Source organism: Muscardinus avellanarius (genome assembly GCF_963383645.1).
Source record: "Muscardinus avellanarius genome assembly, chromosome: 4".
Lineage (NCBI taxonomy): Eukaryota > Metazoa > Chordata > Mammalia > Rodentia > Gliridae > Muscardinus > Muscardinus avellanarius.
In genome coordinates, this window is record NC_137789.1 from 3,241,726 (window position 1) to 3,259,667 (window position 17,942).

The 17,942-nt window shown below is 51.1% G+C and overlaps 1 protein-coding gene across 27 annotated transcripts in view; it reads left to right on the forward strand.

The window, feature by feature from the left end:
• The window catches only part of PTK2 (protein tyrosine kinase 2), a gene marked incomplete at both ends in the record, with an annotated part of 164,837 nt that overhangs the window by 98,442 nt on the left and 48,453 nt on the right, over nucleotides 1-17,942 (forward strand). For 16 of the 27 annotated variants that reach the window (XM_080694191.1, XM_080694202.1, XM_080694211.1 and 13 more), the window contains 5 exons: nucleotides 4,086-4,172; nucleotides 6,763-6,860; nucleotides 11,768-11,852; nucleotides 15,837-15,937; nucleotides 17,686-17,801. In XM_080694191.1, the coding sequence (XP_080550317.1) occupies nucleotides 4,086-4,172; nucleotides 6,763-6,860; nucleotides 11,768-11,852; nucleotides 15,837-15,937; nucleotides 17,686-17,801 (487 nt within the window). The remainder of the gene's footprint in view (nucleotides 1-4,085; nucleotides 4,173-6,762; nucleotides 6,861-11,767; nucleotides 11,853-15,836; nucleotides 15,938-17,685; nucleotides 17,802-17,942) is intronic. The other 11 variants (XM_080694214.1, XM_080694215.1, XM_080694207.1 and 8 more) reach the window with 1 other exon arrangement.

The window sequence follows — 17,942 nt, forward strand, 5'->3', positions numbered from 1 at the left end:
TCAATCACTCCTCCTGCCTCAGCTCTGGAGAAGCTAGTACAGCAGGCATGTGCCACAGTGCCCAGCTTTTATTGTTTCTTTTGAAATTTTTAAATTTCTGGGCCAGGCATCTTCAGGTTGTCTACCAGGTTCTCAGGTCTAGATGAGCCTTCTATGAGAGTCCCTGGACCAAAACTGCCCATGTGGGTAGGGGGTCCCAAAATACCCTTAGAGAAACGTGCGTGTGTTTATTGGGGATTGAATCCAGGGGCGTTCTCCCTCCAAGCTACATCCTCAGCCTTTTTTTTTTTAAACCAGGTCTTGCTAGGTTGCTGAGAGTCTTGCTACATTGCTAAGGCTGTCCTTGAACCTGCCATCCTCTTGTCTCAGCCTCCTAAGTGCTGGGATTACAGGTGTGCACCACCACGCCTAGCTTAGATGAACTTTTGAGTTTCAGAGCAAAGGGTATCTGGTCTTACAAATAAAAGTTCCATAAATGTTAGGAATGATGGTAAAGGACACCACCTGGCCCTTCAAAGCCTGGGCTCTGCCGGGAGCCAAGCCAACCTCTGCCTGCACTGAGCAGAGGCTGGAGGGGACGGCACAGCTCCCTTGTGCTCCAGGCCCCGCCTGGGCACGGGCAGGCTGGTGGCAGAGCTGTGGGGCTGGCAGCGGGGCCCCAGGCGGTGTGGCGCTGCTGCGTACAGTGAGCTCAGTCCTGTTATACCGTCGCACGGGAGGATGCCGCCCAAGCTCGCGCTCTGTGCCCAGGTCTTTGAGCCACTTTCCTTCTTACTTCACTTCTATAGTATCACTTGGGAGTGGGGGGAGGCTCAGGCTGGCCTCCACCTCTCCAGGGCCCCTGGGTGTGTACAAAATACTTCTCAGGACCGGCACAGGACTCGGTGGTAGCGTGCTTGCCTAGCAGGTTCAAGGCTCTCGGCACTTAAAAAAAAAGACCCACAAAAAGTCCCTCTCAAAACTGTCATACTCTCGCAATCTTAAAAGCCAGGAAAGAAAAGCACAAAAACTAGCCAAATCAGTACCAAGAATTCTTAGAGAAATATGCCAAGGATGACCACTTGAAACTCCTGGGTGGAAAGCTAGAACCTTCCACCGCGTTCACTCCGCACTACGAGAACAAACTTAAGGGGGTCACGACGCAATTCCCTGCCCACACTGCATTGCAGGCCACGTTCCTGCCCACGGTGTCAGTCGAACTCCCAGATGGCCCGATAAATCCCTGGACGTTTTATAGAGAACTCACATAGCTTAAAAAAAATGTAGGCTCTTTCTTGTGCTTGCATGAGCCAGTTGAGTGTGCCAGATCCCTGCTGTGGATGCCCGAGGCACGTGGACACCTGCTGCCTCTGCGTTATTTCAGGTCTCCGTGTCTCCTCCACCTGGACCTGGTGAGACCATGCTTGCAGGCATCACTGCCTGAAGGAGGAGCGCGCACACCCAGCCCTTACAGTACTGAGCTGGGGGAGCAGCCGCTCTCGGCCCCTCTGCCACACAGGGCGCCTCAGCCTCCTGCGTGTGCCTGGCATCCTCAGAACCCCCTACGAGGCGGATGTGCTCTCACTTTACCCAAGCACGCCTGGCACGGCCTGGTGATGTGACTCCCATGGGCAGGGGCCCTGCCCTGGTGCTGCAGCCTGTTGTTGGCTGCCGTGTCCTGCACAGGTTTCCTAAGCTCCGAGTCTAGTGTCCTGGGATGTGTCAGCTGTCAGTGCTGGTGTGGTGCACTTCTTGCTGCTTAGCCTGGCTCCCCAAGCCTGCTCTACCAGATGTCCTTGGTGCTACAGGGAGGGGTGAACTGGATGCCCGAGGCCTCTGCTGCAGTTTCTGTGCTGGAGAGCTGGCAGAGGGCAGCAAGCAGGAACAGGGAAGGAGGGCACCTGGTTAAGAGCAGCAGGGAACCCGGGCGTGGTGGCGCACACTTGTAATCCCAGCACTTGGGAGGCTGAGACAGGAGGATCACCCAGGTTCAAAGCCAGCCTCAGTACTGAGTGAGGCTCTCAGCAACTTAGTGAGACCCTGTTTCCAAATAAAGATAAAATAGATCTGGAGCTGGGCGTGGTGGCACACACTTGTAATCCCCGTGCTTGGGAGGCTGAAACAGGAGGGTCGCACGGGTTCGAAGCCAGCCTCAGCTACTTAGGCTTTCAGCAACTTAGACCCTATTTCCAAATAAAATATAAAAAAAAAAGGTCTGGGAGTATACTCCCAGAGGTAGAAAGCCTCTGGGTTCCACCCCCAGTACCACCAAAAAAATAAAAATATATCTGGGAGTATAAGCCTGGAGGTAGAAAGCCCCTGGGTTCCACCCCCAGTACCACCAAAAAAACAAACAAACAAACAAACAAACAAAAAAAAAACAGCAGGGACAGGGCAGATTAGTTGAGGTGAGGTCTCTGAATAGCTGGCCCTGTGGCTGAAACCAGAGCTGCCCCTGCCACCCTGAGCTTGGGTGCACAGCAACCCCTTCCCAGACACCCTGTTGCCACTGTCATCACCAGTGGGTGGCAGGCACTTGACCCGGCAGGCTTGTGGGCCCTGTGCCCGTAGCACCTGCAAGCATGGAGGTGATGTCTACAGAGGTGAGCTGAGTGCCAAGCCCAGGGCTGCTCACGGCCGGGAACGGAGTGGCTGGGGAGGGTGCCGACGGAGGAGGGTAAGCAGCTTCCCTCGAGAGCGCGGCCCAGGGGCCAGGCCAGGGCACGCGCTGTTCCCATGGAAGGGGGACAGGGTGCTGTTTGCAGAAGGGCAGCTTGGTTGCATTCATTTCCCGAGGAGACTTCACGAAGTTGAGCCTGCCGGACTAGAGTTCAAAGAGAACGCGGCTCGTGGGTGTGTGTCCGTGCAGCTGGGGTTGCTTCCGTGTGTGCGCTGTTGAGCACACGCTCCCCACCTCGTCCTGTGCTGCGTCCCCAGCTGCCGCTCACCAGGCCCGTGGGTGCCAGGTACTGCGCTTCGAGTGCCTGAGGACAGGGTAGGCAGGAGACAGGGAGAGCAAAGCAGGTCAGCTTTGGGGTAGGTTACGTTCTTTACTCCTCTAAGCATTATTTCTAAATAGGCAAGAAGAGTAGTAACAGTTTACATAAGAGAATTGGCTCATTAGCATGACACTGCCAGTCAACCGATTCATGCCACTATACAGTAAGAGCTGGATTCCTCCAGTCACAGATGTGACCCTGTCATTTCCGTGCAGTACAGGCAACAGGCACTGTCTCAGAGACTGTGACAGCCGTGCGCCCCGGTGCGCTTGGCCTGCCCGAGGCCGGGGCAGTGCCCGCAGCAGTGTGCAGGGCTCTGGCCGCGCTCCCCGGCGTGAGCGCAGCTGGCAGGTCAGCAGGCCTGGCACGTGGAACAGTAGAGGGCCCTTTTTCCAGAAAGAAGCAAACAGCTTCACTGAAGCACTTGTCAGTGTTAGTCCTATTCAAGTGAGGGTCCTTTTCTTTTTATTTCCCACTAACACAGTGGTCGATTTTTGAGTTGCTGTTTTACTGAAAGGAATCGAGGGGAACATTGGAACGCCTTGACCCAGTCTCAAGAAATAACTCATTTTAATAATGCTGTTTGTTTTCACCTTATTCTTTTTGGAAGACCTTTTGCCTTCTTGACGTTTTACTCTTCAAATATCCGAATGAAAACGTTACAAAAGACAAATTTCTGGGTTGCGTTGGTGAACGTGTCAGCCCTCAGACGCTGGGCCGTCATCGTCCATGCTCTGAGGGCGAGATTTCAGGTTGAGCAGGAACCCACCTTCCCGGGCCTGCGGCTGCCCACTCACTCCTGGCCACGTTGGTGTGGTAGGGACAGCTCTGCAGCCGCAACACCCGTGAATTGGACTCCCGTGGTGCCTGTTTCTCCCACGGGCGCGCTGTCAGCCTCTCTCATGAACACGCCTGAGTGCTGTAACGTGCTAGACAGTGATGTCGCTTCTAAGTGACTCATGTGTGAACAGAAACGGAACAGTGGTGTTTACAAGTATTTCATCAATAGTAGAGTGTGGACAGGTCAGTGTGCCTTTTCAGAGTGCATCCAAGGCCAAGAGGCCAGAGACTTCACTGCTACCAACATGGCTGTTTCCTTTTGTACAGAGACAGATGATTACGCCGAGATCATTGATGAAGACGACACCTACACCATGCCCTCGAGTGAGTATACAGCTCGTCCTCTTCCCGACTGTGCAGACACTAGCGCTCGCCTTTACGAGTGTTAGATGTTATCACCTTGAGAACCTCATTGGTGCTTAACAGAAAGTTCTTTTCAACCTTTAGCATTCTAGGTGCGCCCCACCTGAAGGTCACAAGCCTAAAACACAAATACCTGTAGTCATTTAGCTTTAATCATAGGATTTTTTTTTCCCCAGTACTGGAGATGGAACTCAGTAGTCATAGGATTTTTAAAATTTTGTTTTTGGGCTCTATAATAATATTACAACCTTTATCAATTGCAGTTCTCACAGTAGAAAATTAGCGTTATTTGAAGGCTGCACATGTACACACCCACAAGCACACACATTCAAAGAACTGCATTTGTCCCAGGATCTGTTCCTTGTTGCTGCTGATTAGCCGGGGCACAGAGCCCTGTAGGCCTGCGGCGCTGCCTGGAGAGGCACGGTGCGCTTCCTCTGGGTGACTCTGCAGCGTGCCGAGGGGGTTCATTGGATGCTCTGGGTCTTGCTTTGGGAGCAGCATCCCCACATCTTGAAGACCTTGAGATTTTATTATTATAGGAAAAAATTATAGTCCCACTTCAGAGATGCCTTGGAAGCCTTGCATCAAAACCCAGATGCTTCCTTTGGGAACAGTGATGCACACCTGTCATCCCAGTCCTTGGGAAACTAAGGGTCACAGGTGCAAGGTCAGCTTCAGCAACTTACTGAGGCCCCCAGCAACTTAGTGAGACCCAATTTCAAATTAAAAAGGGGTAGGTAGTTCATAGGTAGAATACTCCTGGGTTTAATCCCATCCCCCCCCCCCCGCCAACCTAATGTCCTAATTTCAGTAGAGTTAAATTTTTTTGTTCTGTGTTATACAAATATTTTAAAAGGCATTATTGTTTGGATTTTATATATACATTAAGAAGACATTACCAAAATTAAAGAGAAACCAGCAGTCCACTGAGGCAAGCATTTTCCTAGGCAGGCCCTGGTGTTGTCATTTACAATCCCAGGACTTGGGAGTCTGAGACAGGAGGATCTCAGGTTCACACCCAGCCTCATCTACTTAGCGAGGCCCGGTTTCCAAATAAAGAATAGATGTAGCACAGAGGTAGAACAAACAAACAAAAAAGTCATTTACCAGATTTACCAGCCAGAGCCCTGCAACTTAGTTTGCACATTTTGGCTGCCAGAAGCAACTTAGAAAAATGTTTAGGTTTCAGATTAGTTTGTTAATTATTTATAATTGAGTTTGTGTTTATAATTGAATAGTCAAGTGTCCAGCGTGGCTACATCTATCCAAGCCCTCAGAACATGAGCTGTGAAACAGGAATTTTGAGATAGGGATTGTAAAGCACGACTTAAAACACACGGAGTAAACTTAAGGACAATTAGATTTTACTGGTGTTTTCTTATTTTTTTTTTACAAATATTTATGTTTAAAATGATAGTCGATATTGAAATGTACTCCCGAGCTTTTGTTGCTAGCTTATTTGCTATTAGTTGTGCTAAGCTAAGCTGTTTCACTTTTTTCTCCCTCACTTGCAATACAGAGAGCTGTGGACTAGACGAAGGTAACAGGGCTCCTTTGCAATAACGGCCCGCGTGCGGGCCGACGCGGTGTTTCGGTCCCAGTTAACTTTACTGTTACACCATTTGTCATGGGTTTACTCATTTTGTTAAATCAATGAAACTATTAGCTAAAGTGATTTTAAAGAGGAGAATAACTGTCCAAATTTGGGTTGGTGGTCCACGTGGCTTGGCAGTCTGCTCGCAGTGGGGGTGATGGGCTCTCAGTTTGTCACATGGTTTCATTACACTGCTGGACCCGTACGTGAGTTACGGGGCTGCGTTTCTTAATGTGAGCGAAATTTAAGTGCCAAGTGGTTAACTGAATTAGAACTTCATCTCTACTGTATTTCTGATGGGCACTTCTGTTTCCTGGGCCTCCGCAGCCTGCTAAGTACTTGGTATCGTGTGACTCACGGCTTTGAGGTACATGATTTTAAAAGTCGAGCGGATACGCTCAGCCTTGATTCCATGCGATCTGATTGTGGAATTAGTGGTTAGAAAGCACCTCTTTAAACTCCTTTAGCTCCGTGATAGTCTAGTGATAGGACTGGAAGGAAGTGGAACGCTCTTCAACTTGCACAACATAAATTTACTCGTGATACAATTTTATATTGCTTCTGTATTTACATAGACGAATCATTTGTAAAATAATTGCTTTAATTAAGTGTTTTATAGCCTTTTTGTATTAATGCCTAAATTAAAAGCTAATAATTAGGCATATAATTTAATACTTGGAGCAAATATTTAGAAAAAATATGAAATAATGCAAAACAAATAGCCATTAAAAACTCCTAGGAACAGAGAGAAAAGAAATACCGTTATAGACTCATCCATCCAGTATCAGAACCGATACAGAAATCCCTTCTCAGGCATTGTTTAAGAGAATTCCACTGTCCAGATCGTCTTGGTGTATTGATGTGCCACAGAGGAAGTTTTGCTCGTGGATGATAATGGAATGAGATGTACTGATGTATTAAGCGCAATTTCTGCATTTGTAGGATTATACTCAAGTATTTATCGCTGTGGGTCGTGTTTTACAGCCAGGGACTATGAGATTCAAAGAGAAAGAATAGAACTTGGGCGCTGCATTGGAGAAGGCCAGTTTGGAGATGTGCACCAGGGCGTGTACATGAGTCCGGTGAGTGCCCTGCCTCCCGCAGTCTGCAGCACCTCTGGCTGCGGAATCGCCTCTCGTTAGCCTTCGTGAGCACTTAGCTCTTCCGGTATTTGTTTACACTTGTCGCTTTTGAAGCTTATTGTACATGTCTATTTACTTAGTATATTCGGAAATCAAAAATATGGCAAATTGAGCTTCTGTACAGCCGGGTCTGTCCTTTTCATTAACCGTTCGGCCTGTGCCATCAGCAGAGAATTCCTTCGGTGACGACTCAGACCAGATGACCCATGCACACGATGCACATTCGCAGACACACCAAGTCAGTCACTAAGGCAGACGTTTTCAGTTCTCTTTGGTGTATAGTCAGCAGTGAGATTTCTTAGTCATGTGGTCACTCTATGCGACTGTAACGGACTGCCAGACTCATTACCAGGCAGCGGTACCATTTTCAATGCCAGGCGGCCAGTGTCTCCTTAGCGCAGCAATGCCTGCTATTGAATGCCTGTCTTTCTTTCATGTTTTTGTTCTTGTACTGGGAATTGAACCCAGGAGTATTCCACCGCCAAGCTACAAACTCAGCCTTTTTTATTTTGCAACAGGATCTCACTAAGTTACTGTGGCTGGTCCCGTACTGTGATCCTCCTCTCTCAGTCTTTCCCGAATACTGGGACTACAGGCATGTGCCACAGTGCCCAGTTTGTTGTATATCTTGTAAAAATTAAATTGGTGGTTGTTAAAATACCATTTTAGAATTACTCTAAAACTTTTGGAGGGGGCGGGTACTGGGGATTGAACCCAGGGCTGTTCCACCTCTGAGCTACACCTTGAGTCTTTTTTATTTTCCACCTCTGAGCTACAACTTCAGCCTTTTTTATTTTTGAAACTAGGTTGCTGAAGCTGCTCTCAAACCTGTGATCCTCCTGTCTCAGCCTCTCAAGTACTGAGATTACAGGTGTACACTACCAGGCTCGGCTCAAAAACATTTTTTAATCTAGAAAAGTAACATCAGATGTACCTAGATGGCTCTAATCCAATTGCACGGCAGGTCACTGATGCTCGTGTCTTGACTCCCCTGCTTTGGGAACTGCAGGCGACCTCAGTGTCTTCCTGCCCAGCCACCTGCTACATCCTTAACACATGCACACGTGAATTGACTTTTATAACTGGAACTTAGGAAAGGTTTTCTGTTTTTGTTTAATTAAGGACAACAAAGAACTGCCACCCTATAGCTAAGCAATTAGTTGTTCATCTTTTTCAGGTTCTGCTTTAGAAGTCTTTACTTTGTACTCATATCTAATTATATATGTTTTTTGCTTCATGTTTATTCTTTTCCTAGCTCTTTTTTTAGCTTAATCTTCCTTAGGCTTTTTGAGGTAAAATGTAGTAGAAAGAGGACTGGATCTAAATGTGTGAAAAGACCTAAATTTAGGCCTTACTCTGCCCGAATAGGAGATACAGGGGAGCATGGTTTCCTGCCAAGCACTGAACTGGACAGTCTCTGCGTGACTCAGTGGTTCCTCATAGATACACGCCAGCACTCCCAGCGTTCAGTGATTGGCCTGGGCACATAGCCAGTAGCAGGGTTGGTGTCCTTTAAGTCATTCATTTTTAGCTGCAAATATACTAGATAATTTTTTTAATATTCTCAGTCTAGTGTATGTTAAATGTTTGTTAAATGAATCCCAGCTCCCAGAAAAATAGCAGGGCTCACATTTTGTCAAATGGCTGCTGTCTGTTGCAAGAGGGACGTGTTGGAGTGAGGCAGAGGAAGCTGGGCATGGAGATGCGGATGTGGGCCTTCAGGAGAGGATCCGATGGGCATTTGAAAAGTGTCTCCCTGCCTGCCAGGCATGGTGGCGCACCCTTGTCATCCTAGCATTTGGGAGGTGGAGACCGGAGGATCACGGTTTGCAGACAGCCTCAGCTACGTACAGAGGCCCTTCACAACTCAGTGAGACCCTGTTTCAATAAATAAAAAAGACTAAAAAACAGGCCTGGGGTGTAGCTTGGAGATAGAACGCCCCTGGGTTCCACCCCTAGTACCACAATAAAATAAAAAAAATTGTCTCCCTGCCATGTGGAGAGTGGGCACGGAGGGAAGTCGACATCACTGGGCCAAGGAGCCTGCCATGTTGGGTGTGAGCTCTGGCCGTAAGTGCTGGATATGAGCGGTGTGGCCTGCTCCTGAATGGCTGGCCCTGGCGCATAGGGAAACCAGAAGTCGCCCGCAGCCTTGGCTGTCTCCTCAAGCCCCATAGGGCACTACTCTGTGCGAGGTGGACAAGATTCTAAGACTCAGCCAGTGGGGTTCTTGAGAGGCAGACCCCAGGGGACCTGTGTGGAGACAGGAGATTGATGGTGCTGGCTTGGGTCGTGTGCTTATGCAGGCCCAGCACCTGCCCTCAGCAAGCTGGAGATTCAAGAAAACCAGTGCCGAGTCCAGTCAGGCTTCAAAGGCTGAGTGGGGTGGACGCGTGCGGAGCTGAAGGCAGGATATGCAGCGCCCAGCCGGGCGTCATCAGCGCGAGTCCCCTCCTCCTCGTGGGAGAGCTTCCAGTGGGACTCATCCACACACCCGCACCAGAAGGACATCTGTCGATTTAAATGTTAAACTCTCAAATACCTAAAATGACGTTGGACCACATATCCACACCCCTGGTGGCCCAGCCGAGAGGACACGTAAACTTCTTCATGGTGGTGTATCTAGAGCTCTCTTGTGATCAGAATCGTGTTTGGAAGGGCCTGTCTGCCTCCATGTGCAGAGACGGGGCAGGTTCAGCATTGAGTCTGGGCTGACAGGGACAGCAGGACGGAGGGTGGCTTGGGGCCAGCAGGCAAGTGGCACTCGAGTGCGCCCCTTGCACGAGATGAGGGGGGCCTGCTGGTCCTGGTGTCCGGCCTTGAGGAGACGAGGGGAGGATATCCTGTCTGCCCACGCCTCCTAACGCCAGGCCCTCCGCCTCTGACCCGCATTGCTTGCGTAGCAAGAGCACTTCAGAGAACGCTTGGCACGGGCAAGCTCCATCGGCAGGCAAGCAGTGAACCGCCGGCCCCATCTCAGAGCCAAGTCTTGTGACAAGTGACAGCTCCATCCTGGCTAGGGACATTGGCTCTTGTGTTCCCAGGCTGCCGCCGCCACCTGCCATGCATCCGTTCTCAAGAATGCCTCCGGGCCCTGTTGACTCACCTACTTGGGACTCCATGTCAGGAGCAGGGTGGCAGCTGCGGGCCCATGAGACAGCCTGGTAAAGTAGAGGCTGCTCAGGACCTGCCGAGGAGCCGCAGACAGAGGCTGCAGCCCGTCAGGACCCACGTGGCGCGGTCCTCTTCATGCCCGGGCTTGGCACCACCTGGCACCCCCAGCAAGCAGGGTGCGAAGGGAGTGAGAGGAGGAGACAGGCCAGCCTCACTGCCTCCGTCTCTCCTGCGCGGCGGCCGCCTGGCCACTTCACCCCGCTTCTCTCGAGGCTTGGAAAGATTCTCAGACGTGACTTGGCGTCTGCACTTCGGTAGATCCCCATCTGCTGCCTTTCCTCCTCCCTTCCTTCCTCCTCTCCATCGCTGCCTCCGTAACAGAATGGGAGGCGCCTTACAGAACTGGCACTGTGAGTAAGAGCGTTCTGGCAGGAGAGCAGCAAGCCTGGGATGACGGAAGCCACACAGTCGCTCTCCAGGCTTGTCCCTGCTGTCCTCTTGCCTTGCCCAAAGTGCCAAGCACCTTCCCACATCATATTTCTTGTATTTCTCAAGCTTTATCTTCTGAACTTGAAGAGAAGACAAAGCTTTGGGCTTTCAGAATGACGCCTCTCCTTGGATTCCCTCTTCCCTTGCTGGTCACGCCTTCCTCGTCTCCTTTGCCTTCCCTTCTGTCCCCTGCCTCCTCCATTCTTACAGCGCTCTGAGCCTGTGCCCTGGACCTCGTGCCCTCGGCTTCGTGCAGGCCCAGTGTGGCTTTCTCAGACCCGGACTTTCCCGGCACCTGGCGTCCCTGTGCCTCAAGCTTATCACCACGGAGCCAACCTCTGCTTGTGTCCTCCTGTCTCGCCAGTTGCTCTGGCTGAAAACCTGAAGTTCACTGCCACCCCAGCCCCAGGATCCACCTTAGTCCTTCGTCCCACCTGCAGAGCATGCTGGGAGGCTCGCCCCTCTCCCCTCCTCTACAGCCACATCGTGTGTCCTGCAGGGGCCTCTGTGCCTCGCCTCGCCTTCCCGCAGCACAGCCAAAATGCCTTCTGAACCTTAGGTCAGGCCGCGGTGCCCCTGCCCAGGCACTGCCCTGGCTCCCTGCTTAGCTCAAAATGAAGCCGCATCTTTCTCCTGGCCTGGAGGGCCCTACCTGTCTGGCTTCTGTTCCCCTCCTGCTCCCCGTCTCCTCTCCTCCCTCCCTCACACAGCCTGCTGCGGCCTCACGGCCATGCAGGCTCTGCAGGCTATGTGGCTAGCTCCATGCCCCCTTCCCACAGCCAACCATGGCTCCCCTCCAACCAAGGGTCTGTCCCTGCCCCTCCAGCCCCGGCTCCATCGGCTGCTCAGGGCGGTCTCCCACTTGCGGCAGCCACCACCTGTCTCCAATAAGTTTGTCGACCCATCTGTCCCCATGACGCTGTTCTCCTGACTGGAACTCACTTGCCATGAACACAGGCTGGTGAGGAGCGGGGCCTGCCGCCTCCGCTGTGCCCCTGCCGAGAAGCGGCGACTGAGTGTGGAGACGAGTGGGTAAGCGGCTGCCTGCAGCGCGTCGCAGGCGTGCCATGGCTCTCTGAGGGCCTTATACGAAAGATGTGTATTACTGTTTTACTCTAGATGTTACAGTCCCGCTTCTGCCGGGTCTAGGCTCTACATCATTCCAAAACAAATAGCTTTTCATGAGTGTGCCTGCTGATACAGAACTGGTTCATGTGTGTGATTCTGTAATTTCCCTAACACAGGAGAATCCAGCATTGGCCGTCGCAATTAAAACATGTAAAAACTGTACGTCGGACAGCGTGAGAGAGAAATTCCTTCAAGAAGCCTGTAAGTTTCTAGAAATTTCTGTGGGATTTTATTTGACTCACTGTCTGAACTCCAAATTATCTCTGGAGAAGTAAGAAAATATGTTTTCACTTTTATGAGACAAGTGTACTTATGATTTTGCTGTGCAAATTAATACCTGAATCTGAACAGACACACATCTGCAGGTTTTCCTCAGTAAATGTGATTTTTTACGGGTAAAGGTAGACGATCCCCTTCCCTTTATAATTCATGCCTGCACCATTCAGTCTGCACTGGACTTGGCATGGGTATGGCCAGGCGCTGTGGGAATAGAGGTGGACGAGACGGCCCAGTGCCTGCCCTGATGGAACTCAGATCCCTGGAGGAGTAAGGATTATGACCGATCTCCTAGACTTACTACAAAATCAGACGTGGGCTGAGGTGTAGCTCAGTGTTAGAGCACTCGCCTAGCATGCGTGAGGTCCTGGGCACGATTCCCAGCTCTGAAAAGTAAACAATCAAGAATGCACCACGAAGAGCCCCAGAAGGGCGCCCTGGCGGCAGCTCGGGTGACTGACCGCCTCCGTCAGCTGGCGCTTGGTTTGTGTGCCCCACGCTGAGGCCGCCTTGGTGTGTGACGTGCCTGGGGCTTCTCCCCTGACAGCCATTCGTGGAGAGCGAGGGTCTGTCCATCCTGCACACAGCGAGCCCTCTCTTAGCTGCTCTCGAGCTCCCGATGCTGGGCTGGTCCCTTCCTATCCTTCAGGGCCCCTCAAGGTCACTTGTACTGGGATCCCTGTGAACCACCACTCATGGTAGGTCTTCCTGCACTCACAGCCGCTAGGCCCCGTCTCCTGCGCAGGCCTCCGTGCTTCAGCTGCACTGTGTCCACAGGGCGGTGCCCGGCTTCCCTCCGAAGCTTTATACTCCACGAGGCAGAACGCACCTGTTTTGCTCCTCTCTGTGCCCGGCGCCCAGCACAGGTCTGGCAGGTGAAGGCAGCAGCAGGTGCTTGCCGTAGGTTCACCGCTCGGTGCCCTTCACTCTGTGTGCACTGCGACTGCCTTACACTTCCCACTGACCGCCCAGGAGGCCCACACACGAGGTCATGGTGAGCCTGCTGCTGCGCCTGGACTCGGGCGTCGAGAGGTCTGGCCCCAGGGTCTCTACAGTGTCCAGACAACAAAACGCAGACTGCCACAGTCATGTCACAAAGCACCACCTCGTCTACTTTACTCTTAATTCTATATTTTTTAATGCAAAGTGGAAAAATTGTCTTTTTCTAAAATTCTTAGCAATCCTATTATGACTTTGTTGGACAGCATTACAGGTACCATTTTAGTTTGGTTTGGGTTGGGGTTTTGTGTGTGTGTGTGGTACTAGGGATTGAACTCAGGGCATTCTACTTTTGGGCTGTACCCAGCTCTGTTTAATTTTTTATTTGGAAACAGGGTCTCACTAAGTTGCTGAGGCTGGTCTTGAACTTGCTATCCTCCTCTCTTGGCCTCCCAAGTACTGGGACCCAAGGACAGCATGCACCGCCATGCCCAGCAAAATCACTATAATGTAGAAGTAGTCAGGTCGGCCTTCTTTTCTTCTGTGGGGGTTCGCTCAGCTGTATTTGAGGGGCAACGGCAGATGCTGCACCTGGACTCCCCCAGGGCTTTCCGAGGCAGGCGAGGCGGGAGGGGTGGCCAGGCCGCCCCCCGCAGGCTTCTTCTAGCCAGCTGTTAGCCAGTGTTTCGGGCGTTACGGCCTCTGCCCCAGCGTTGAGCTGTGTCGCTGGGCTGTGAAGACGCAGGAGAAGGCTAGGTCCCACCGCGGTGTTGTTACAAGAGCAGGCAGCAGCCACTGGAAGGTCAGTAAAATGCTAAACTGCCGTGGGACTTGCGTGTGGGTGGCGTTCCCGGTCACCATGGGACTCTGCTCAGCTCTTAGTCCTGTGCAGTTTTTTATTTAGTTATTACTGCAGAGGAAATAGAAAAGTCTTGATAATTACATGTGAGGACCACAAAACACCAAAAAGGATGGTAAATGGTAACTAGCAATAATTGGAAAATAGAGTAAACACACTGGTGCCAGAATGTCTGTCCACAATGACACCAAGCACTAAAGCATCAGCTTGACCCCTATGGGAGGAAACTCAATGAGACGCTTGGAGTCTGTACTGAGTGCTTATATGTTAAGACATCAGGTTCGCCGGGAGTGGTGGGCACGCTCGTAATCCCCGCACCTGGGAGGCTGAGACAGGAGGATCACAGGTTCGAAGCCAGCCTCAGCTACTTAGTGAGGCTCTCAGCAACTTAATGAGACCCTGTTTCCAAATAAAGTATAAAATAGGTCTGGGAGTGTAGCCCGGACGTAGAAAGCCCCTGCGTTCCACCCCCAGTACCACCAAAAAAAAAAAAACAACAACAACAAAACCCATCAGGTTCTATTGTTGGAATATGTGGGAAATGGGGGGGTCCCCACCGACTTGCATTACGGCAGAGGAAACCATGGCAGCTGTACGAGGCTCGGCGTCAGTAGGGTGTGCGGCTCCATCACACAGAGACCGCTGCTGGGTTTGCCTGGCTCTGGGGTCACTGGGCTCGCTGATGGAGGAGCCGGGAACACGTCCTCAGCGAGCTAGCTGGGTGGCCCCATGTGAACAGACACCAAAGAAGACAGCACAGCTTTGAGGGACTGCCACTCGGACATGGTTGTGAACATTTTTCTCCTGTCAGATTAACAATAAAAGTGGAGTAGAAGATACTAAGATCATAAATGTAAGATGTTACAGTGGGTTTAGGAGAATTCTAAAAACCTTACATCTATGGGTAGAAGGAATTCAGAGGTGGATTTTAACATAAGTGCAAGAGCCGGGCGTGGTGGGCACACTTGTGATCCCAGCACTCGGGAGGCTGAGACCAGAGGGGCGCGGTTCGCGGACAGCCTCGGCTACTGAGGCCCTCTGCAACTCGGTGAGACCCTCTTTCAAACTAAAGAATAAGAAATAAGGCTGCAGGTGTAGCTCAGAGGTAAAATGCCCTGGGTTCTATCCCCCAGTACCGCCCCAAAAAAGTGCAAGAATCACTTATTTTCCACACACGACTGAGTTGCATTTTTAAGGAAAAGAATTATATATATTATCAGTTCCCGGCACTTAAAAGTTGTAGAATAATGACTGAGTGAGCAGAATACTCATTAATATTTCTCGGCCCACTGTAAAGTCTTTCACAATCTTTCCTGACAGTATCGGATATCCTCTGTAACATGTTGGTGATATTAAAAGAAAGATACTACTGTTATTAGAAAGTCCTTGCACGGCATCATGGTGCTTTTTTTTTTATTTTAATAATCTGTAAAGTCCAGGCACTTCACAGCCACTGGACAGGGTCCCCTGGTGGGTGCCTGGCCACATGCGGACATGTTTGAGTGTGTGCGGTGCAGCCACGGCCACCTGGGCTCAGGCCACCTGTGTGGCTGCCCCTGGGCACTGTGCCCTTGCAGCTGGCTCTGCCAGTACTCACCTCCTTTGCAAGAGGATGAGGCCATGGTGGTGGTGCGGGCGCAAAGCTCCAGGGCCTGCATGGAGTACCCTGTCTGCGAGGACCCTTCTTCCCCTCGGGGGCCCTCGCTGAGCCTCCACCAGCCAGCTGCAGTCCCGCCGCCCCTTCTCCCAACAGCCTACCAGTCACAAATGGTTTTCACCATAAAGCGTGTTGCCCACTTAAGTGAATTGCACATGCCCACTCTATCAGACTTCCAGGGAAAAGCCTAGACGTGTGCACAAGGTCATTCTCTTCTTTAGAAGAGCCCGGTGGGTTTTCTGCACCCGTCACTCACGTCCTGTCCTCTCCTGCTGCCAGCTTGCTGGGTCAGCAGCATTGTGTGCCTTTTCCGCTGCTCTGTGCCCACCAGGAGCAGCACTGGCCTGTGACGCTGAGCTCAGAGGCCCCCACTGTCCACCTTGGGCCTCAGCTGGACTAGTCTCGAGGAAGACGAGCTCGCAGGAGAATAACTGTGGACAACCTTTTTCCTTAGTAACGATGCGGCAGTTCGACCATCCTCATATTGTAAAGCTGATTGGAGTCATCACGGAGAACCCTGTCTGGATCATCATGGAGCTGTGCACACTTGGAGAGGTACTGTGATCTCCAGGCCTGCCTGGGCTGCACCGTGACGGTGGAGTCAGCCCCTGGGACGTGAGGGCCTTTGCTTCAGGAGGGAAAGTGCATGGGTTGTCTTGGATTTTTTAGGGGGTTCTTAGTAGGATTATGTGTGGTTCTGGTCAGGCAATACGAGTACCAGATCTTCATCACTGAGCCAGGTGCAGTGGTACACACCTCTTGTCCCACCACTGGGAAGGCTGAGTGGGCAGATCACTGGAGCCCGGGAGTTCCAGGCCCGCGTGGGCACCACAGGAGACTCCATCTCAGAAGAGTAACCTCTCTGGCCTTAAATCCCCAGCCAGCCCCTCGCACGGCACCGCAGCAACGTCCCCCATCCACACGGCTTCCTGGGCCCGCCAGCACCACGGGGCCCAGTGCTGCTTTCTCTCTGGTGCCACTGAGGGAGGATGGAAGCAGCAAGGTTAACGGGGCTTGGGGGCATTCGTGCCGGACTTCAGTAAACCTAAGCAGTTTCCTTCCCTTTGGAGAACTCACTCTGCACTCTTCCAGATCAACTGCCCTTACTCATAGTTTCTTGAAAAACATGAGTAACAAGAGTGTCAGCAGTTCTGACATTCTCCAGAATACAGAAACTCCGTCATCACCATCACCTGGGGACTTTCTAGAAGCGCCCACTCGTGTGCCCTGCCCCTGGCCTGCCCAGTCAGGTGGCCCAGGGGCAGCAGCTCCCGCTGGCCGTCACGGAGCCGCCCCTCCCTCCTTCCTGGGCTCTGCAGTGCCAGTTCAAATGGAGTGCTCGTGGATATGTTTTTTGTTCCCAGCTTTTGCTTTGGAAGAGCTTGCTCATTCTTCTGGCTTAAGAAGCTCTTTCTTGCTAACTATTTGTCTTTCATTTCTTAGAAACAAGGTGTTAACAAACTCACGTGCTGTTCTTTCTCATGTTGGCGTTTAGCTGAGTTGATGTGTCACTGATGGTCAAGACTAGTGAGCCCGTGTGGGTAAATGCTCAGCATGTGGCCATTTTTGCATTCCAGACACGGGAGGGAAGGAGGTAGCTCTTCAATGCCTCTCCTCCCTCCTCGGTGTGCCATCACGCCTGAGACACGCTGAGCTTCGAGGGAGAGAGGAGCGGGCTGTTTATACAGCTATTATAATTTAGCAGTACTTTACTCGGTGCTTTTATTTTTACCTGGAAGCATGCTGTTTTTTATTTTTTATTATTTTGTACTGGAGTTGAACCCAACAGCATTCTATCTCTGAGCTACATCCTGTTATTGTTATTATATTTTTTTGGAAATAGGGTGCTGCATAGTTGCTGAGGGTCTTGATAAGTTGCTGAGGCTAGCCTCAAACGTGTGATCCTCCTGTCTCGGCTGCTGATAAAGTTTTTTGTTTTTGTTTTTTGCGATACTAGGGATGGAACCCAGGGGCATTCTACCTCTGAGCTACATTCCCAGCCCTGTTTTTTATCCTTTATTTTGAAACAGGGTCTTACTGAGATATGGAGGGCCCCTCTAAGTAGCTGAGGCTGGCCACAAACCTGCAATCTTCCTGTCTCAGCCTCCCAAGTACTGGGATTACAAGCGTGCACCACCAGGCCTGGCTTGTTAAACTTTTTTATTGGAGGAAATGAAGCTATCTGATATTATTTAAAATGCATTTAGAAACATTCACTTTATTGCGTGTAGCTTTTGGGCTATTGATTTCAATTCTCCATCTCTAAGTATTTATCTTTTTTGTCTTGTTCTTGGTTCCAAAAGCTAAGGTCATTTTTGCAGTTAAGAAAGTACAGCTTGGACTTGGCTTCTCTGATCCTCTATGCCTATCAGCTTAGCACGGCACTCGCGTATCTGGAGAGCAAGAGATTTGTGCACAGGTAAGACCCCGTGTTGAAGCTGCCGAGTTGCTCTTTGAGCAGGGAAGTAGATGAGACACGGAAGAAAGAAGTGCTCACCGAGCCCGTCGACCCTCTCGCGGTGTTCGAATTTGAGTGAAGGGAGCGCCTGGCCTGTCACCG